Raw genomic sequence first — 23,573 nt, forward strand, 5'->3', positions numbered from 1 at the left:
GTAGCTGCATTTCTCCAATCTTGCAGCGTAGTAATGAGAGATAGAATGGAGACAACTACCACCAACACATCCTGATTAGCACGCCGTTTCTCTAACGCGATCCTGCAAGTCTTTAATAAATTGTCTTTATTCGCAGACGCGTTACATACAAATGATCACTTGACCCAATGATACGGTATTATAACTACAGTCATCTGATAATGTGGCTCTCCATTTCAGTTTATTATTAGGGGCGGGGGGGTGAAGCCCCGATTCCAGCCCTTGCGGTAGTAGCAATTCCAAAGCAAACATATTCATTTGCAAAGCTACTATATAGCACATTGATTTCTTTGAAGGGATGGGCCATTTATATTCAAGGCTTTGGAGAAGCGGACTGAAGAGGGACAATAAGGACAAGGATAACAACGTCACGTCACGGGACCGCTTTCGAAGCTCGGCGTGGTTTTTTTTTCTGGGCTTTTCTCAGAACGAAGAAGTAGAAAGCTCCTCCTTCCCGGCCTCGCCCTCTACCGGCCACCTGTAGAAACGTCCTCCCTATCTCGTCCTCTCTATGGTCTGAGGGATGGCCTGCCTTCAGTTCCCTCCCCCTCTTGTCACTCCGAGGGTTGGGCGTTGTGGATTGAGAGCCGACTCCCGGCTTGAGAGTCAGCCCCGCTACAGTTGGCCGGAGGAAGCTGCCTTCTTGCTGGGAGAGGAAAAGCAAAAGCCCGAAGCGGAGGCATTGCCTCCCACCCTTTGGGATTATGCCCTTCACCACAGCCAAAGTAGCCACACGGCTGAGCCAAGGAATCACCGCCAAAAGAGCAGCCGTGGCACTGTTGTTGGCAGCATATGGGGCTAGGAAGTTGTACCCCATCCTGCGGAGACAGTGGGCTGCCTCAGTCCTCCAGGTGAATGCAGAGACCACCAGCCCCAGAGAGTCAACAGCAAAGTGGAAGGAACTCGAGGTGGACGCTGCATCACCACCTGGTGTCAACAAGGTGTTTTTCCTCCGTCTCCTCCGACTTCTGAGGTTGCTGTTCCCGGGGCCACTGTGCCGGCAGACAGGACTCTTGGCCTTGCATTCAGCTGCCCTTGCTAGCCGCACCTTCCTCTCGGTTTACGTGGCCCAGCTGGATGGACGCTTGGCCCGCTGCATTGTCCGTAAGAACCCACGGGACTTTACGTGGCAGCTTCTTCAGTGGCTCCTCATTGCCCTGCCAGCCACTTTTGTCAACAGTGCCATTCGGTACCTGGAAGGACAATTGAGCCTGGCCTTCCGTGGACGCTTAGTGGACCATGCCTATCGGCTCTACTTTGAGGGTCAGACCTACTACCGGGTCAGCAACATGGATGGACGGTTGCGTAACCCGGACCAGTCGCTCACCGAAGATTTGGTGGCCTTCGCTAATTCCATGGCCCATCTCTACTCAAACTTGACCAAGCCTGTCCTTGATCTCATCGTGACTTCCTATACCTTGGTCAGTTCAGCTAGATCAAAGGGGGCCGACACAGCCTGGCCTTCATTAATTGCAGGTTTGGTAGTCTGCATCACTGCCAAGGTGCTACGTGCCTGTTCACCAAAGTTTGGCCAACTGGTAGCTGAAGAAGCACGCCGGAAAGGAGAGCTGCGCTACATGCATTCTCGTGTGGTGGCCAATTCGGAAGAGATTGCCTTCTATGGCGGGCATAAGGTAAAGTTGGAGGCAGAATGCCAATATTCTTTAGTAGAAAAAGAAGATTTAATTTTTTAGAAAGAGGAAGTCTGTGTGCTACTTGGACTCTTCCAGTTCCGAATGAGGAATGACAACACAGTCTAATTAGAAAAGTAGAGAGAAGATACTGTGTTTTTATTTTCTGTATTAGTAATTTACCACCATCTCCTATAGAACTCTGCCTAAAGCCCCTGTAGCTAACTCAGTTTCAATTCTGTCTTAGGTGAAATGAAGCTGTCCCAAAACAGATTTAGACCAGCACCCTTGTTTACTTCCTTCCTTTGTTGTCTCCTTGAATATGTCCTGAGGCATATCTGGGACTCTAACCTTGATTATAATCTATAATCTGTCCTTGTTGCTAACTTCAGTCCTTTCCAACTTCCTGCAAAAATCTTTCTTGGTTTCTGTTGATCCTACCTAATTCTAACAGTTGAAGTAGCCTCAAGGCCTTCTAAGTTTGGCACCGGCTTGTCTTTTAATGTTTCCTACATTCCCAGGCAGAGGAGTGAACTGAAGGGCAGTAAATGTCTATGGTGTGGGGAATTTCTGATTCCCAAATATAGAAATAAGGAATACCAGCAAGGAATATTGGGGTAAATCAAAACTCCTGTTAATAAAGAATGGAGAAAGAAAGGATGTTTTAACACCGGGAAAGAGAATTTGATACTAATAGTCCTATCTTTCATATATCTTACTTTTCCCCATTCTTCAGTGCTAATGCCGCCTTCCAAGGCCAAACATCTCTCCCTGTAGTAACTTCTCTTCATAATTAAGAGCCATTTAAAGTCATGTTTACACAAAAATCACAAGCAAATGGGAATAATTTTTTTCTGCCTTTTTCAAGGTTCACCTCGAATTAAAAAAAAAAGGATCAAAGTGCAACAGTTGCTTTTTCAAATAAGAGCTCAGTAATACCCCATGACCAGAATTAGACATAATAACGTTTATTATGTGATAGATGTCTGCATTGTATCAGCTATTGGATTTTGTAGGTGACATAGGGAAGTTTAGAGGATTCTTAGAGGCATGTGTTTATTCCATGGTTTGTGACTCTTCAGTTTATCTTTGCAGTTTGTATTACCTGTTTGCATATAAAAGCTACAATAGAAGGACTGTAATTCAGAGTGCATGTAGATATACACCACAGAGCTAACCTAATGATTCCTTTATACTATGCCGGATGAGGAAATGTCAATTAAACTACATTAGGAATTCATGGAATTCTGATCCAAAGGCTATCTGCTCTGAGAGATTAATAAGGCCTGAAGAAGGTGTACTGGGACAGATGAGAGAAGATAAATATTAGATAAGAAAATGTATAGATGAATTAGAGAAGATAAGGAAATGAACAAAAATGGACAAAAGGGCTGCAATTTTAAATTCTTAACTAAAATTGGGATGGGGAGAGTTCCACTGAACTCAATTGCAAGTAGAGATTTTTAGAACTTTGCTGTAGAGCAACTAAAGTCTAGAATTCTTATCCTTCGTTTTCATCTGTTTATATGGACTGTGTGATTAAGGCTATGAGTTCTAATACCACTTTAGGCATGAAAGCTGGCTGATCACTCTCTCAGCCCAACTCACCTCACAAGGTGGTTGTGGTGGAGAAAATAGGAGGAGGAAAGAATATTGGATACCCTTAAGTTGTTTATAAAAATAATAAAGGTGGGATATTAATTCTGCAGAGTGAGAGGGACAATTTGGTGCCGTTCATTCATTGAGAAATACTTACCACTGATGACAGCAAACCTCTTTCTTTTTTTTACCCATCCCTGTTCTTTCACAATAGCTTAGCTGAAGGAACAGAAACTCATGCAGGATACTTTCCTTGGAATAGAGGTAGCAGTGCTATTTTTACTGTTTAAAAACATATCAAGTGACAGAAGAAGGAGAATTAAAATCTAAGCATCTCTATTCTGCTGTATTTGAGTTTATTGAAAATTATAACTAAGATGTTAGAGATTGGTTCATTTCTCTGTTATCATATTATCATATCATTGCACTAAAACACAAGTTGGAATTAATCCATAGTGTTTCCTACATGATAGACATCAAGGGGTTGTTTAAATCTGCTACTTCTTTTTTAAAATCTTTTTAACATATCCTGTTCCAACTTCTTTAAAGACAGACTGCTGATCTAAGTTCTAATAGGTGATTTCCCCCCTCCCACCTCCATAGAAATAAAGAGTTGATGACTCTTGTATATAAATATGCTGCAGAAGGCACTGACACTAGAGGGAGGGGGGAATAATTTGGCTGTTACTTCTCATAATTGTAGAAATAATAACAAACTAAATTCTTTCTGGGGTTCTCTGAGTTTTAGGTTTATTTGCTCTGCAATCTAATTTGCATATTATAGTAACTCATGGCATTTTTCATCTTGGTTTATTCAATAAACTACAATTGCCTAAATCTGAACAACATTCCACGTTATAAATTATGATTAGACCATTATGGCTAGATTCACACAATATACTAACCCATTGTGATTTTATTTTTTTTTTAGTTTCATATGATTTGTGAACCCAGCCTATAAGAGCAGGTGTCTCCTTCAATCTAATTGTCCAATTCATTTGGTTTTTATTCTTTTCTCTGATCCAGGAACACATCAGTTTGTCTACATGCACTGGAGTTTCTTTGGTACATTTACATCGTTGAAATAAAATTTATATGGAGATGCCTTTATTTTTGTGGTTGTAAACTCAAGTCACTTTGTATCCTCCTGCTACTCTTTTCAGGTGGAGCTTTCCCTTCTGCGGCATTGTTATCATCAGCTGGCCTCTCAAATCAATGTGCTGCTTCTGGAGAAACTCTGGTATGTGATGCTGGAACAGTTCCTTATGAAGTATGTGTGGAGTGCTGCTGGGCTGGTCATGGTGGCTGTACCGATTATCACTGCTACTGGCTACTCTGAAACAGGTGAGGATGGGAAAAAGAAGCAAAAAAACGCTGCTCTTCTGGGAGCAACATGGCCCAAAATAATAAAATGGACATTTAAGCTCATATATTAACAGGCAGGAGCTGGAAGAGCATCAGTATGGAATCATTAAGGATATTTTCAAGGTGATGGCTGAAACACTATTTGCTAATTGACTGGAAGGCTTAGTGAGGGCAGAATAGCCCAGGGCAACTTCTCATTGGCTCATGTCTTCAGGTTTCATATAAACCATTTCCAAACTACTGATGGATGGTGTTACCCAACCATTCCTCTGTCTATATCATGATGACAATGGCTGGGTGATGTAGAGATATGGATTCATAGTGGGCACAAGTGTTTATGTGGCATCTTGTCAGTACCTCCTTAAAGCTAACATGCTTTTTTTCCCCCTATGATTGCAGGGCAACATCTGCATGATCCCAAGTAATAAATACATACTAGTTTAAAGGAATTGCTATGTGCACTTACACACGCACTCCAATTCTCACTTTCCCCTTCAGATCCAGATGTCTAGAATCACTAGTATAGAAATAGTCACAGGAAAATGCAACCAAGCACAGAAAGATGCATTTTTTGGAAGTAGAAAACTGAACAGATAGGAGAGAACTGCAACAGCCCAGGTGTGCAACACCTGAGAGCAAAAGCACCAAAGACTTGAAACACCAAAGACTTGAAAGACTTGAAAGCACCAAAGACTTGAACACCAAAGACTTGAAATATCACAATCTTTTCAAGGTTGGAATAAATATTTCGCAGGTACCAAATATTTGGCCTGGGCGCATATTTATCTATGCCTGCTTGTTTTCACTTGTAACTTTGTTCTTGGTGCTGCTCCAAAGCAAGCACTTGCTCAGAACTCCAATTTGAGAGGTAGTGGAAAGGAAGAGTGGGCAGCAAGACTCCGGATGACCACTATATGGCAGCAGAGAGTTTTCTGTACATGTATCTCCTTAATTTTGCAACCATGATTGGGTAGCCATTGTAAAGGAGCAAGAGGAAAAACAGGAATGAGTGTTGGGATAAGGGAGTCAAGCTTTCCCCCATCAGCTAGTTCTCCACTAGTTCCCAAATATCTTGGTTTTCCATTAAAAGCCTAAAATCATTCATTCTTCCCCTGTTGATGGTTCCCTCTACTAGTTTGTTTTTTTTCCAGTAAGGCCAAAGAATTTGAAAGAATACAATAAATTTGTAAATAAAAATCGTGACAGTTCACAAAGATTACTAGGTACAAATAGAAATTCATTATTATTTCTATAGCAAGGAAGATAAAGCAGGAATGGTTAAATTGATTACTTTATTTAAAGGGGAAAATATGTTCTTATTTGGATATCACTTCTGAATTTGTGCTTGTGAAGAAAAAAATGAAACTTTGATCTTGGTTTTGTTGATTAGAAAGATTTGGTGGTATAGAAATGGCTAGTTATATATTAATGTGTAAAAGCAAAATGTTGACATTGGAGTGTGTTTATCCTGTACTGTGCTAGGAAGAGTTGGAAGTCAATGCCCCCTTTTCTTTCTTTTTCTCTTCCCCCTTCTATTTCACACCCCCTTTTCCCCTTTCCCTCCCTTAATTTCCTATTTTCTTTTCTTCTTTTTGTAAAAATAATGATAAATGCAGTTTGTAGAAATACAATTACCTCTTCTTGGAGACCATGTACAGGTAGTCCTCAAATTAGAGCCAAAATGGAGCCTGCCCAGTACGGTTGGAGTCAGGAGGGCTGTTAAGTGACCTGCCTCGCTTAATAAACCCCCTATCACTGCTCTTCCTGATGCATTTGTTAAATGAACACATTAAACAAACACACAGGTTGTTAAGTGGAGCATGGGGAGCCTCAAGGATGGGCGAGAGCCTGGGGGGGTGGGTGTTACAGGCACAAGTCCATCTGTTTCAGATTGCCTAAGGCCTCCCCCACCTTCTGAGAGACCCGATGCTCTGCTTCCCACCCCTTGGGGTCCCCCCAGCTGCTTGGGCCTCCTTCTCCTTCTCCTCCTCACACCTTGTCACCTATCATTCACTTACCTTTCAAAGATCTTCACAGCTCAGGAGATCTGGGTAAGGAAAAAGTATAGGCCACACCATTTCTGGGCCACATGACACAATCCCACAAGCAGCCATCTGCAGGGGACATAACTTCAGGATTGGGTCATAAGTACCTTTTAGAAGGGGTCTGTCACAGTGGTGAAATCCTCCGCGGTTTGCCACCAATTTGCTGGCCACGCATGCGTGCTACTCGTATGCATTTGCAGTGCGCACCAAACACACGTTGCGCATGGAAAAAGGAGGTAAATAGAACAGCAAGGGGGGGAACAACTGTGCCGCGCCATTTAGAATATAAATCGCACAGCACAGCTGATTGTCAGAAATACCAGTTCAGACGAACTGGCAGCTTTTTTTAACTACTGATTCGCCTGAACTGGTAGTTTTTATTACTACAGGTTTGCCCGAACCGGTAGCATTTCACCCCTGGTCTGTCATAACTTTGAAGGATGACCAGTCTTAAATCAAGGACTATCAGTATTAACTTCCTTCATGTTATAATTCTTTCACCTGCTAGTTGTCCCAAATACATGTCAGGAAAATGATTAAACTATGTAAAATCTTTCTTCACATTTCAGCGTTTACATCTAATGCCACAGATCTTTGAAGGATTAAGGGAAACCTAAAGAATGAATAGATGTCTTCCCCATGAAGCTTTATTACAGAACATTTTAAGACAATATTTGGAGTATTATTTGAGTAATAGTTTTGTGGAGGAATGCCTTTTTTTGTTCTGGCCCCCATCACAGGAGGGTTCTTATGCTGGTATTTTCAACAGGTGCGAGACTGCAACATGAATAAGCAACCTCAGATTGGGGTTTCAACGAAAGTGATTCCTAATAAGAAAATGGGATTCTAGGCAGTAGAAGTCAGTGGAGAAACTGAGATAAGTGTTCCAGCTTTTCTTCCCTGTCGCAATTTTGTTCCACCAGATTCAGAGGCAGTGAAACAAGCTGCACTGGAAATGGAAGAGCAAGAATTGGTAAGCTTGAGGACTGAGGCTTTTACCACAGCACGGAGTCTCTTGTCTGCAGCAGCTGATGCCGCAGAGAGGGTCATCTCTTCCTACAAAGAGGTACAGATGCTCAGTTTCCTGGGGAAGAATTGGGTCAGGCTGATCCTCAGATGAAGGATGTAAATAAGGATATAAAGCCTCTATGTCTTTATAATCTCCTGAGATACAATTCTAAAAGGCACATCCTCCCTAAAGCATGACCTGCATTCAGGCATTGCTTCAGTCTTGCAAGTTCTGAGAGCAGAAAGGAGCAATACCTATGGCCTTTGGCCTTGTACCAGTGGTGGGTTGCCCCCGGTTCGGACTGGTTCTATAGAACCAGTAGTAAAACCGGAGGGAGACTCCGCCCACCGACCCCAACATCCTCAGAACGCTTCTGCGCATGTGGCCCCATTGCGAACCGGTAGTAAGTAGAACCCACCCCTGCCTTGTACTGCTAATATTTCATAAGATCAGTTTTCATCTGTTACCACCCTAAACAAACACATTGAATCCAACCATCCTTTATGCTCCTCTCTTCAGAATAAGTCCCATTTTACTAGTATAGTAAATATAGTATTCGTTTCTGAGTAGACATTCACAGGATCTGGGTAGATCTTTCTTACCTTCTCTATGGCTATCAGATCAGATTGCAAAAATCTAGACAGTCATTAGGTGACAGTAAAGAAATACAGAAGCCTAACTTTGCTACCATCTAGTGGTTATCTAGATTTTCACCTCAGTCTAACCATCAGGCCAACATTGGCCATGTTCATACATTATGCTAGCACCAAACCCTATAGACATCATGGTGGCTTAATTGTCAAGCCATCTCTCAGGTTTATCAATCCTAAGAGCCGCGGTGGTGCAGTGGTTAGAGTGCAGTACTGCACTTTCTTCTGCCTGCTGGCTGCTTGCAATTTGGCAGTTCAAATCTCACCAGGCTCAAGGTTCACTCAGCCTTCCATCCTTCCGAGGTTGTAAAATGAGGACTCAAATTGTTAGGGGCAATATGCTGACTCTGTACACTGCTTAGAGAAGGCTGTAAAGCAGTATATAAGTAAGTACTATTGCTATTGATGTAATCCCTATTTTACCTCCTTTCAAAATAACTGTGATGTGATATTTGTTTTGTAAAAGAAATTTAATTTCACAGAGAACAAGTTTTGTATAGTGGTGAAGGTGCTAGCCTAGAAACCAGGACACTGTATATTCTAGGCCTCCCTTACTCATGAAAGCTGGTTGGATAACTTTGAGCCAGGCACTCTTTCTGAGCTGAGCCCATTTCACAGAATCATTGTGGAGAAAATAGGCAGGAATATTAAATATGGTCACTGCCTGACCAAAACATATTCTTTGCGGTTTGGCCCTCATTCATTCTATCTATATATAAAAAAGTATTTCAAAACACTTCTTTCATATGAGTCACTCATTCAGTCCATATTCATTCAATACCCATTAGTCTTGGCCTTATGTCTTTTTGTTTTGCAATATACACTCCTAAAGTACCCCATTCCTACTGCATTTGATTGACTTATTAATTGCATTTATATCCCTCTCCTCCTGAAGCTTAAATAGTTTACATGAGGATCTTTCCTAATTTCACCTCATAAAAACTGCTGAAGCCTTAGAGAGAGACTAACCGAAACTAATTAGTGAGCTGCATAGGTGATTTGGACTTGAACTTTAAGTCTAGAACCATAACCAGTACATTGAGTTTCTATTTGTATACCTCCCAGGATCCTAGAAAAATCTGACATCAAAATTGCCTTTGTATTGGTGAGGCTTACAAATGTAACAAAAAAAATAAAAAGTTGAGAGGTTCAGGGAAGAGGAGGTTTTTCAGTTTAATTGCTGATGGGCAGAGATACTTTGAATATTTTAAATACAGGAACAGAACAGAATGTAAACAAAAGGTAGTTGCATTAACTGAATAATTTACTATTCCCTAATAATAAATATGAGGCACTACTTAACTCTGTGGGTTTAAGGAAATACTGGTTACACCCATTTGTCTTTTGATCTGATTGCTACAGTCTTAATTGTCAGTTTGATTATATCTTACAAATTCTTCTTCTTGTGCCATATCCTTCATCGGACGTTGGCGATCATGTTGGCAATCCTATGGTATCTTATGGATACCTTTTGCAAATATGATGTGTATGATTTCATATATCTCTCCACTCCAGCACAGTAATTGTGCTGGAGTGGAGACATAATATGAAATCATACAGATCATAGAGCTGGATAAATGCTTTGAAACATTATTCCGACCTGTTGTGAATAGACCCAGACTTGGGAAAACAACCACCGGTGAATGCCCACTACCTCAACCCCTGGCAAAAGGTCTAATAATTTGATATGTGGGTTCCCATTCCAGATGAAAATGAATTGCAGTTGTGCCTTTCTTCTCTAGGCAACTGAACTAGCAGGCTACACTGCTCGTGTGTATGAGATGTTCCAGGTGTTTGAAGATGTGAAATGCTGCAACTTCCGACGCCCCGGAGAGCTTGATGAAGGCCAGGCTCAGGCTGGGACAGTTATGAAACATGGTATGCGTGTCGAGGGCTCACTCCAGATCCAAGGTAAAGCTCTTCAACATATCCCCACTTGCCTATCCCTGCAGCTGATTTTGCAATGGCATCCTGCTAGATAAAGATTTCGTGTCGGAAACTGACAAGGATCAAATTAAGACTGTAGCCTTGGACACTCAAGTTTAATTTAGTATTTTCTTTATTGATGAAAGAAGGAATATGGCTGCCACTCCTGTCTTGTGACTGTAGCCACAGACATCCAGAAAGTAGACGTCTTCTAAGTAAACAGGCACAAGCTCAGTCTATGCTGTGGATTTGCTGAAAATATTTATACCCTACTGTTTAGCCTGAGTGACTCCTAGCAAAGCTTACATAAGAATAGAAACAGTCAATCCCTGCCCTCAGGCTTTCAGTCTAAAAATATATGACACAGGAAGAAAATAAATAGGACACACCCACTCTTAACAATTCACCACTCCTGTAGCTGCCAGTTGTGATGGGACTTGGGTGCTCCAGAAGGCCTAGATGATACTTTCAGCTCCAGAAGACATGGTTTCATTCCCAGTAGATCTTACAAGGGGTGGAAAAGGCCTCAGCAACAGAGAGGAGAAATGCTGGCTAGTCTCACACATCACAGTGAGACGAAAGTGGCTTATTGGATGGTGGTTTGGTATATTGCATGAACCCTGACACTGTGGTTTGAAAACCATAGTTAGGATTACTGTAATCTAATCAATTGGGGTTTATTCAGGAAACCAGTTAAATAAACTATCTTAGCTTAACGTATAAAACAGATTTATGGCCTGATGCTTTTCTGTACCCACACTAAATTCTAAAGAATCGAGGAAAGTTTCCCTTGGTTTTTTTTTATGGCCTCACATTCCCTGAACATTTAGGCTGGCTGCAGGCCATGTAAAGTTCCAACAGCCTATTTTTTTACTTCCAAGTGCAGTTGGTGGAATCCAGAGATACTTATATAATTTAAGCATAATATCTGCAAAAGAATGAAATGATGTTTCTTAATCTGGCTCTCTCCAGATATTTGGGACTCTCTTCTCCAAACAGCTCTGACCATATTGTATGGAAGCAATGGATGTTGTAGTCTAGGTAGTCTAGAGCAGAGGTCCCCAACACCCGGTCCGTGGACCAGCACCAATGCCCGGCATGCCAGAAACCGGTCCGTGCAAACAAGCAAAGCCCCATCCACAGGATGCAGGCAGCAGATAAAACCACGACCCCCCTGGTCCATGGAAAAATCTCTCTCCATGGAACCGGTCCCTGATGCCCAAAAGGTCTAGAGGGAACCAATTTAGGGAAGATTGCAGTAGATTTTTTCCAGTTTTACCTGCCCTTCACTGATGGCGGCCAAGGTTGGAGAACTTAAGATGATCATATCATAGTTCCAAATGTTCTCCTGGGACTTTAAAATTAGTTCTCAGTAGTCTGCCATATATTTTAATCTACCAAAAGCAATCCCTGCACTTTTTTTTTGTTTGTTTAAAAGTACACATTTGGTTTTTATCATTATTCCTTCTGTTTTTAAAATGACACATAATAGGAATTAATTTCTAATGTTTTATTTATTTGATATTTTAAGTCAACAAAAACTTAAAATCAATCAGCAAGATGGTTTTCATAATTTAAAAAAACCTTACGAAGGAAAAGCTTGAATGTTTTACCTTTACATTCTGATGGTTGTATAGGATGTCCAGTTATGTGGTCACAGATAGACTGATATAATAAACCTCAGGCATACGTTTACTAGGCCTTGCTACCAACTTGTCAGAACTGTCTTGGGTTGATCAGCCCATATTATTTGATTTTCTCTAGAGTCTATGTCAAACAAAAAAGAAATGAGGGATGTACTCTCAGATTAAGTTTAATTCCACACTTTTGTGTAAATTATGCAAGGTCAGCATATTTGAAATATATAAATTTCATAATCTACTTTTGTGAGACTTCCTCCTATGTCATTGGTACTAGTTTTCCTTGCCTAAACTTTAGTAATGTCCTGCCTATGATTTTAGCTGTCATTACCTTGTTCAGATACATCTTTTACAGACTTTTTCCCTCTCCTTTATATGTCTTGACAGATGATTGCTATAATATTCAGTGTAGTTGTAGAAGTAAGGCGATGTAATGCCTGCAGGCTTCCCTTGCTCCTTGTTCAGTGTTTTATGGATCCATCTTTTTCACTTATTTGGTGGGGAGAGTACCGTACTATATTATTGGATACCTGTTTGCTAGGCTCAATTCAGATATGCTAAGCTATATTTTATGGGAAATGTGCCCGGTATTGATGTGCCTATTATCACACTCCATTTTTTTTTTTTAAATAAATAGGAAACAGTAGGCAGCAAAGCATCAGATTTGATTGCCATTTTTATTTATAAGAATATTTCTGAATTCTACACTAATTTTACAGAGCATTTTTAGAAAATAAAAATTGCCAGATAGCCACAGGGAAAAATAGGGAAAAATTAGCAGAGGTTGCGAGGAACATCCTGCAAAGAGAGATTATAAATAAATTGGGAAATAACTTTAGCAGATCACCATCTGATGACTGGCTATTCTCTCTATGGTACCCACTTAATAAACTGTAAAGCCTCGACAGCAGCCATGAATGTGCCCGCACCAAGCTGTAAAATCTCAGAAAGTGTCTGTTGTCTCAGGTTCCACCTATGTGAAATGAGTCATAGAGCAAAATAAATCATTGACAGAGGGTTACATTTGTTTCTTTCTACTGAGAAGGTCAGCATCTCTTGCAATGAAATGCTTCTTTCATTGTGAATATAACACACTTGTCTTTTCTTCTGCTTATAGGACATGTGATTGATGTTGATCATGGGATTGTCTGTGAAAACATCCCCATCATCACTCCCACCGGGGATGTGGTAGTCACCAGCCTCAATATCCGAGTAAGTGGTATAGGGCAATCTGACTTTGTAGATCCTGATGAACTACAATGCCAAGCAACCTGAACCAGCATGACTAATGGAAAGAGAAGCTGGAAATTGTAGTTTGACCATTTCTGAAGTCCACGTGGAGGTGGTCTGAGTGAGTAATAGGAAAACCGGGACTGGGATTACAGCACTGAAGCACGGATGAAAGTTGAGATGTTATATTTTCTAATCTAACTGCATCAATGTGGGAAGCAATTTAAGATTACTTTCATCGAGTAAGGCTGCCAACTTTTGAACTGGCCCTCTGCAGATATTATTTTAATAGGCTCCTGGAATTCAGGAATTAGTAGGTGGCAGTTCTGAGAAGCTTCCCCTCGGAAGCCTGTAAGTCAGCTTGTGATCAAAGGCACAAGACCAGATCAAAACTCTTTATTTTCATGGTTAGTTGATATAGTAGTTCTGTTGGCAAACACGTTAACTCGGCCTATGTTTTGCTGGCCATGGTCTCTCTGTATATTCCTGGACAAAGTCGTGACATGGAAAGGAGAAAGGGTGTCAGGAGGTATTCTGTTGGCTAGAATTCAGAGAACGAGAAATCAAGCAGCAGCAGCAGCAAAGGAGTACAAAAGGGGAAGGGCTAGGGAGTCTCACCTGTTTCAGGGTCAGATAGGATGACTTATGTGTTGAGGGGTCAAATGTGTTTTGATGGAACTGATAGGTAACTTCTGGTCTTTATGGTTTTGCAAGAAGGCTGGGAATACAACGGGAGCTTGAGACCAGATTAAGAAGAGAGGTAGTGAGCTGATGGGGCTCAGAGATTGCTATTAGAGCACCAAATGCAGTGGTGGGATTCAACCAGTTCACACCACTTTGGGAGAACCGGTTGTTAACTTTCTGAGCAGTTTGGCAAACTGGTTGTTGGGAGAAATCATTAGGGCAGAGAACCGGTTGTTAAATTACTTGAATCCCACCACTGACCAAATGGATAAAGTAAGTTGCCTGGACAAATACAATTTCTATTGTAAACATTGTTGGATATTGGGGTGGGGGGGGGAGAGAGAGAGAGAGAGAGAGCTTGGATCCTGAGAAACAATTAAAGCTGCCAAGAACTGGGGGAAAAATGGGGAGAGACTATTATTCCTATTGTTGTTGTTGTTGATGTATCATTGCAGGATGTATGCCTTTTGCAGTTGACCGATGATGTTTTTATCAATGCTAGTGATAGTCAAGTGTTGCTCCAGATGTTTTGCGATGTTGTTGTTGTTATTGTATTTTTATTCTTCTTTTTTCATATTTTGCTCTGTGCCTCCCCCTTGCAGGTAGATGAAGGCATGCACCTCCTGATCACTGGACCAAATGGCTGTGGGAAGAGTTCCCTTTTCCGCATCTTGGGGGGGCTTTGGCCAACTTACAATGGCACCCTCTACAAACCGCCTCCTCATCGGATGTTTTACATTCCACAGAGGTACAGTGGCTAGTATGGCAGGGGAGGGTGGGGAACTGGGGACCAAATAATAGAGATGTTGGCCCTCTTGGAATGAGTCTGATTGAGTGAGGAATGGAATAGGAACAGGAAAACTTTGGATTCCAGAGATCTGAACTCTAGTTTCCTCAAGGTTCTCTTTTTCATATCAGATAAAGAGAACCGGTACACTGAAGAATGCCCTAGTTTGAATCTCTACCCTGTCATGAGATTTCTAGATAACTTCATGCAAACTACCGTTGCAGCATTCGGGAGCTTTCCAGTTTGATTAAGTACCAGATTTCATCATCCCAGGATGGCTATTGTGCATGCTGGCTGGCAGTGATGAGAACACAGCTGAATGCCACCAAGCTCAGGAAGGTTTGCCCTCAGCTTCTGCCATCTCCATGCCTCACTTGCTCGTCTGACACAGGGACGCAGCCTTCTTTAAAGGGCTATCAACACCTTAACTGTGGAGAGTTTCAGCTGCTCTTCAAATGCCAATTAGTGTGACTTGTTTACTTGGCATTTCACTGTAGACCATACATGTCTGTGGGCACCCTGAGAGACCAGGTGATTTACCCAGATACAGCCAAGGACATGGGACGGAAAGGACATACCGATTCTGACTTGGAACGGATCTTGGATGTCGTCAACCTCAATTATATTGTACAGCGTGAAGGAGGTGCGTAGCTCCCTGGCATGGATGGAGAAGGCAATCAAGGCAATCAAACACCTTGACTTCTTTTACTGAGGGGAAATATATCCTGTGCCTTATCTTGCCTTTGGTTTTACATGCAGGAGACAGGGAATTGGGGAGGTGGAGGAACTAGACATACAGAAAAAGTAACAGTAGAGCCTCTTCTTTAATTATTTTTCAATCAGGTTGGGAAGCTTTCAGCGATTGGAAAGATGTACTTTCGGGTGGCGAGAAGCAGAGAATGGGGATGGCCCGGATGTTCTATCACAGGTTAGTGCCTAGAACTGCATTTCCAATTGTACTTTACACCGGGGGATGCCAGAAACCATGGCATGCCAGAAACCGGGCCATGTAAACAAGCGAAGCTCCATACATGGGATGCAGGCAGTACTTGAAACCATGCCCCCTCCGGTCTGTGGAAAAATCTGTCTCCACAGAACCAGTCCCTGGTGTCCAAAACATTTGGGGCCACTGCTTTACACCACTCCCTGGTGATGCTGGATAAAGTCACACAAAGAGCTTCCAAAAAATGTGGCTTGGGGAGAAGCAGACAGGATCCATTCCAAATGTATCGGTTGATTTAATCAAACATTATTGTAATCACAGAAGATTCCCAGTTCTTAACAATATAGACATAAAAACAAAACAAAATTCTATAAACAGCAGCAACCACAATAATAACGATAATAGCTTAATCCAAGTCAGGAGTGGCCACTTCCTTTATTTCCTGAATTGTCTCTGAAATAATTTCACCTTAAGTAGTATTTGGAAAGCGGTTGAGCCTGCCAAAGAACAAGGTTGTTCCAGAAGGTAGGTGCCCTTTATGTTTCTAGGTCTCTGCTTCCTTCCTTTCCCATGAGTGGTTACTGGGTAATTACTGTTTTCCAGGAGAAAGACATGGTCCTGATACTGCAAGAGACAGGAATAAAGGAAAGGAAGGGGGCAGCACAGCACGGGAGGGACAGATGGGGCCCTGGACTAGTGAAACAGGCATTTGGGATCACTGACTTGGGCTCTCCATTCCTTGCCCCAGGCCAAAGTACGCTCTCCTCGATGAATGCACCAGTGCCGTCAGTATTGATGTAGAAGGCAAGATCTTCCAAGCAGCAAAGGATGCAGGAATAGCGTTGCTGTCCATCACACACCGACCTTCGTTGTGGTATGTCTTTTTCTGTGCCCGGGATATTATGATGCTTTACACCAGGGGTGTCAAACTCGATTTCATTGAGGGCCACATTAGAGTTGTGTTTGACCCAGGGGGGGGCAGGGGGCGTGGCCAGCTTGACATCACTTATGTCAGGAGCGCCTGTGGCGGCCCGAGTGCTCTGCCAGTGAAAACGGGCTCCCATTCTCCATTTTTGGCTGGGACAGCCTCCTGCAACCCTCTGCCAGTGAAAACGGAGTTCGGGAGCCCGTTTTCACTAGCAGAGGCACCGTGGACTGATCCTTCACTGTTTCTAGGGCGGTCCCGCAAGCCAGATGTAAGCACTCCACGTTGAGTTTGACAACCCTGCTTTATGCCTTCCCTCCCTTGCTTAAAGATCTGTGTTTTTTGTTTTTATTTGAATTGATATATCACAGTTGTAGCAGATATTCCCAGGGGTTCCTGATTAGGTCCACCAAAACAACGAGGTCTCTTGTGATATTAATCTCTAAGGTATCACAAGATTCTGTTGTTTTGCATTTACTGTAGCATCAAGTTTCTATGAATTACATTCCATTTCATTAGGATATTTAAAAATGATAAAAGCAGTTGAAATACAATCAAAATTTGGGGAAGGAAACAACATTAAGAGGTCAAATGAAATGTAGGAGGTGCAGACTCACATTTACGACCTTCCTGTAAAACAAAGGAAAACTGAAGTAAGATCATAAGCACAGTTGAGTTGCCAATCCTGATTGGGGTTGCTAAACAAGGATTACCTGTACATTTGTTTGCTTTTGGATTATTACATTGTGTAAACCATAACTTTTGAATTATGATTTACTGTTGTTCTAATCCAGTCACTTACGGTCTTTAGTAAAACAAGTTAAGGATGTAATGTATGGAAAGAGCTATACAGTATGTTAGAGCCCCAGTTCACATGTTCTCTTAGAACATTGCGTTACACCACAGTTTTTCAAAATTATCCATAATTGGCTGCATTCATATTTCATGCTAAGCCACTCAGAATATCAGGAATAAGAACTTGTGACATTCTAAAATCAGTAAACTATAAGTTCTTTGCGGGATCTAGGATGTTCTTTCTTCTTATATAAGTTCTTTCCTCCCTTTGCAACTGTCCACAAATGCTAGGAATTGCACTGTAATGTAGTTACAGCCTTTTTAGCTGGAAATCAAGATTTACAAACTACAGTCGTACCAGATTCACATAGCATGCTGGGACAAAAGCAAGCAATGTCTTATGCCTTAGCACACGGGTGTCAAACATTTTTCCCATTCGCGGAGCTGGGGTGGGCGTGGCCTGTGCATGAAGCATCCAGCTGCGGGCCACCAGTTTGACACCCCTGCCTTAGCATGATGTGCAGACCAGTTTCATTTCTTTATCTGTTGCTCAACATCCCTTGTAGAATCCTCTGAGTCCTTTGTCTTCATGCAGAGTTGTTGGGAAAGTAAAGAAGCTGGAGAATTCTTACTAGGTCCTATCCCTGAAATCCGGCCTTATATTCCGGCCTGAGAATACACCCCTTCTATTGCTGTTTGTGTGTGTGTGTGTGTCATTGTTTTGGTTAACAAAGGGAAGGAATTCCGAAAGAATTCCTGTGTTATTACTTTTGCTTACACTCATCCCTGGAATATGTCTGGCAACCGTCCATGATAGTGCCAGGGGCAGGCATATGATTCTTCCTGGAAGCCTGTGCCAACTCAGTGCTTTCCCTGACTGCAAATTCTTTCCTTGTAGAAATCCCTTTTTACCAAATTCTCACCTACTCACAGCCACAAGGTTCAGATGGGCAGGACAGGAATATGTGCCTAGAAGCCTGGAGGCAGAATTTGCCTCTACCTTGGTGGCCAGGAGCTGGTTCCTTTTTCCTAAAGCAGGGACAAAAAAGGAATTTTTTTCATAGGACCTTCTTCCCTAGGAATCCTGGGCCTTTAAGAAGCTTTGTGCCAGGAAAAGAGGCATTTGCTGAACTCATTCTTTCAGTTCATACTGCAAAAGGGGACAGGGGACCTGTGTATTGAATCTGGCAAGCCTCAAGCCAATCTACTTTCCAAGCCTCAACCCTCTCCCCCCACCAGCCCCCAGTTATACTTCGTTTCCCTCCCCCATTTCTCTGTCTGTCTCTCTCTCTCTCCCTCCCTCCCTCCCTCCCTCCCTCCCTCTCTCTCTCTCTCTCTCTCTCTTGTCCCTGGCTGCTCTCCCAAGCAGGGAGTCATATCCTCAGCAGGAAATTGTGTGGGCAGGAGCACCATGGTCTCATCCCTGGAGACTGAGAGTGGTTTTGTTTCTGACTCCCCTCCCAGGAGACAGCTTAGTGGAAAAATCCCTCCCCCAAACCCCTCCTACACATAGGACATTTGTCTAGAAGAATGAGGAATAGTAACAGAGCCAGTGTGGGCGAGGTTGACCTTGAGCAAGGAGAAAGATGGCAAGCTGAATGCAGAAGTTGTATCCTGGAACGGTCTCTCAATAGTCTCTATCCTTATTTTCAGGAAGTACCATACCCACCTCCTCCAGTTTGACGGGGAGGGTGGCTGGCGGTTTGAGAAGCTGGACCCTGAAGCCCGTTTCTCCCTGCGTGAGGAGAAGCAACGCCTGGAGCAGCAGCTGGCTGGGGTCCCTGAAATGCAGCAACGTCTCAGCGAACTCTGTCAAATATTGGGTGAAGATGCACCCTCTACAGTGGGATAGGTTGGTTAATTTTGGGTGCCTTCCAATCTCCCTTCCCTGCTGGCTTGGTGAGAAGGATCCTAACTGCGACACTCTCACCTCAGGAGTTGCACAAGATGGCCAGTTTTTGTCCCAGCCACCCAAGGAGCAGTTGAGGATACCCTGTGGGAGGGCATTACTTATTTCTGGCACCCATTAATTTATTCTGCCTCAGTTTAGGGCTGGAGGAAGAAAGGGGTTGCCCCACACTGCCAATATCTCTGAAGCCAGCCCTCTCAATCCCCACACACATGGTGCCTCAATACCCCTAGATAGTACAAGTTCTTCACTAGTGGGAATTGCACTGGTCCACTGCCAGTCTCGAGCCTCTGTACTCATGGACTTTTTGGAGTAACTTCTCAGCTACTGCCACCTCACCAACACAGAAACTTCAGCCGAACCAATCACAGCCTTTCTTCGCAGAAACACTGCACATATAGCACGAGTGAACAGAGCTTTTGCCAGCCTCTTTCTTTCTGGCCTCCACAGCAAGGCTGCAACATTTGGCTCCACTGGCAGATTTCTGGTACCCAAACCGCTCCTCCTTTAAACAGCCCTGGAGCAAAGCAGAAAGTTAAGAAATTCAGTTAGGTTGATTATGTTCTATGAAATGCACATATTTTTCAAGCACTTACCCATCGTCTCATTAAGAAACTCTTTGTGATATAGGGCAAGTTGCCTAAGGAGGTCCCAGATCCATAAGGCCCATCTTCTGAAGCTACCTTGGGATTTTGTGTCTCTCGTTCCGAGCATGCTCAGATGGTACCAGGGTTCACCATCTGGTACCCTTATAGATGATTCAAACTGTGTTGCCGACAACACATCTTTGTAACCTCTGGGATCTCACCACTGCATTCGAAGGATGCTCAGTAAACGGGAAGAAAACCACTGTTTGGGATTTACTTTAATGTTGTGATCTTGTAAGGTCAGATTTTGCAGTTTAGACTATCCAGCCATTCCCAAGGGTTTGTTTGCATGCCTTCTGATATGGTGAAGGCCTTCACTTTGGGGAGGAAATGACCCTTTATTGAGGGAGCTGTATTTCAATATCAGTCGCCGATGGAACAGGGTCCGTCAAATTGGAATTTCCTAGAGAGACTACACCAGAATTTCCTAGAAATATTTTTATTGTAAGTACTCATTTGATTTAGACTTCTCCGACGTTCTCATTTTCTGTCGACCATGAAAGGCTACGCGGGTTCCCAATTCATTTAGTCCCTTGCCTGAAGCAGGATACATAAAGGCATACTTATTTGCCAACTATAGAGCTTTGCCAATCTATTTGCATTGGAATAAGATCCTAGCCTCTATTGATTGAGGATAAAGCATGTTGTAGCTCCTGTCTCAGCTACTGTGTGCATATTATTTTATCCTGCCACTTTAACTGATAGGTTTTGTAGAGGGACTACACTAGATAGGAAAAGAATAAGTGGGTCCCCTTTTATGAGACCACCTACATTAGATTATTATTCTTACTATTATTACAATATTTTTGGTCTGCTTCTCCCCCCCCCCAAAAAAACTCCCAAAATCATGAAATGGTGAGAATTCCTACTGTCATGGTTTAAAGTACTAATATCAACTTTCTCCCTATGAAATAAAAGACCAACAAACTATTATTAATGTTAGCGCCAAGGCCCACCCAACAATTCCTTTTAGTAGGAACTTCATTAAACCTGATATCAATCTTATAGACTGACTTGGCCCACGATTCCTTTGTTTTCCAGAATTTCGAGCCGCTGGGATCCCACTCATAACATCCTCCCGCGTATCCACATTTGGTTAAATCTGCCTGTGCAGAGTAATGAGGCGCTTTGTGGGGATTAAAAAAAACTCGACTGGTTTAGATTTTGCAAGCTGTTGTATTCTTTAAAAAATACTCCCTCACTTCTCCCTCATAATTAAACAAAACAAAGAACAGCACAATAAGTAAAAAAGCCTAAAGAACCTTTTCTCCCACACATGCCCCTTGAGGAGATGTTGGATTTCTGTGGTTGCTCAAAAGCCCAGTTCCTATCTCCACCATCCATGCCTGTAGTTTGAAGTAATACTGCTTACTTCGTCATATTCAGCTGAATGAGCAGATGCAACCTTTTAGTTCCACCATTCTATTTTGTAGAAACGGGAAAGTCACGATCCCACAGTTGCTGCTTCCTGCAGATCAAAAGAGAAACACTTAACAGTTCCGTGCTGCTCTCTGCCATCTCCTTGACTCCCACAAGAACTTGTGGTATTTGCTACCAGTGACCCTTCACTGGTTATGACCCTATTGCTATATTTTCCAGCCACAGACCCATCAAGCCTGGCTGTCCCAATCTCACCAGTAAAGTCCAAAACATTTATAGGGAGGTTTCGGTCAGCATCAAACTACTTGTCTCGTACCCTCTAGAACAGATCTTTAATTCAGATTGTACCAAGACAAAAGGGGATGGGTTGATTTGTGATGTAATGCAATATTGTGATTTGTAAAAAAAAAAACATGGTTCTTGGCTTTGCGTGAATTCATCCAGCTATCTTAATCAACAAAACATAGTTTTGAATGAGAGTGAAGAATGATGTGTGAAACCTGTCAATATGTACGTATATAAGAGCAGATTGGATATTGGAGGGAGGTTCCAGATGCTGAGAAGCTTGATGAAGGAAATTCATCTTCTTCTTTTTCCTCCTCTCCTTTACTGTATTGTGTAAGTGACTAGTTTTATATACTGTGTGTCCGCATTTTGTAAAGTACTTTGAAATAGCATTATCAGATCTATTATGGGCCATTTTATGAGCCTGGTATGTTCTATCTACTCTTCTAGAAAACAAGCAAGCAGAACTGTTTTATTGTTTATGGGGAGGGGGAGAGAACAGCAAAAGCCAAAGAGTGTGCCATTGAGATTGTGCATCTGTCAAATGTAAAATTCTCACTGCAGCACATAGCTATTTCCATTTATTAGCTTTGATGTCAAAATCATGCAAACTATGCAACAAAGATTTTCTTGGTAGTTTTGGACAGGCAGGACTACCCACTCTTTCTTCTGTTCTCACAGTGCCTTTTATGCTGGCAAAGCCAGGTTTATTCAGATGATGTTAATAAATATGGTGAAACACAAACAATTGTCTGTGTGATTCTGGGTTCATTAACATATGTCAGAAATGGGAATTGGAAAGTGTCAGGCTCCAAAAGTTTGAAAGATTATTTCAATAAACCAGATTATTATAACACATGATCCTTCCCTCACTCACTACAATAGTCAGTTTGGTGTAGTGGCTAAGATGCTGGCCTAAAAACCAAGAGACTATGAGTGCCAGACTGTGAATGCCATGAATGCCAGCTGGGTGACTTTGGATCAATCCCTTTCAACCCTACCCATCTCACAAGGTTGTTGCTTTTGTTCAGAAAATAGGAAGAGGAAGGAGTATTAGATTCAAGGTGTTATTTATCACCTTTAAAGCGCTCCATGGCTTAGGACCTGGGTACCTACGAGACCGTCTTTTGCCACCAATAGCCTCCCACCGACCAGTTCGTTCTCACAGGGAGGGACTACTCAGGGTACCGTCAGTCAAATTATGTCGACTGGCGACTCCCAGGGGGAGGACCTTCTCTGTGAGGGCTCCAACCCTTTGGAATGAACTGCCCCCGGAGATACGGAATATTTATTTATTTTATTTATTTATTTTTCATATTTGTATACCGCCCTACTCCCGAAGGACTCAGGGCGGTGAACAGCCATAATAAATACAAATACATATAGAAGTTAAAAACTATTAAGAAACAGATTAAGTAATTTAGGCTCAAAGATTAAAAACATCCAAATTTATCTAAAGAGGTTTAAAACCCAATTTAAAAGCCAGTTTAAAAGCCAATTAAAAAGGGAGAGTTAGGCCAGACCAGCTTGTTGGAATAGAAATGTTTTCAGGGCACGGCGGAATATGCGTAAGTCTTGGATGTTTCGTAACTCCGGGGGAAGCCTGTTCCAGATGGTAGGTGCCCCCACAGAAAATATCCCTGATCTCCGTGCTTTCCGCCGTGCCCTCAAGACCCTGATGTTCCAACAGGCGGGGCTAAACATATGAACATGTGAATGATTTTTTAAATGTGATCTAATTCTGGGTTTTATTTAATTGACCAAACTAAGTAATAATTTTAATTAGCAATTTTATGATGTTTGTGTGTCTATATTTTTCTTGACTGTACACCACCTTGAGTCCTACGGGAGAAAGGCGGTATAGAAATATAATAAATAAAGAAATATAATAAATAAAATAAATAAATTAGGTGTGTTCCCAGTCTTAAGTTACTTATAAATTAAGAGGCAGGACAAAAATAAAATAATAGGAATAGATGCAATCCCAAAACAACTGGAGCACCATCTGAACATCTTCATTGTTGACAAAACCATCACTGGTCAATTGCAAAAGGCAGCTTTACCTGGAACAGCTTACATCCTGA

At 42.2% G+C, this 23,573-nt stretch overlaps 1 protein-coding gene across 1 annotated transcript; it reads left to right on the plus strand.

The window, feature by feature from the left end:
• The first annotated feature begins 453 nt into the window (after positions 1–453).
• Positions 454–22,234, plus strand: ABCD1 (ATP binding cassette subfamily D member 1). The gene is made up of 10 exons (XM_034434178.3): positions 454–1,673; positions 4,433–4,613; positions 7,603–7,745; positions 10,081–10,249; positions 13,022–13,116; positions 14,421–14,566; positions 15,103–15,248; positions 15,449–15,533; positions 16,297–16,422; positions 18,922–22,234. The coding sequence occupies exons 1-10, from the start codon at positions 744–746 to the stop codon at positions 19,118–19,120; spliced, it is 2,220 nt and encodes a 739-aa protein (XP_034290069.2). The 5' UTR covers positions 454–743; the 3' UTR covers positions 19,121–22,234.
• The last annotated feature ends 1,339 nt before the right edge of the window (positions 22,235–23,573 follow it).

This window comes from Pantherophis guttatus, chromosome 2, assembly GCF_059756535.1.
Source record: "Pantherophis guttatus breed Tessera chromosome 2, ASM5975653v1, whole genome shotgun sequence".
Lineage (NCBI taxonomy): Eukaryota > Metazoa > Chordata > Lepidosauria > Squamata > Colubridae > Pantherophis > Pantherophis guttatus.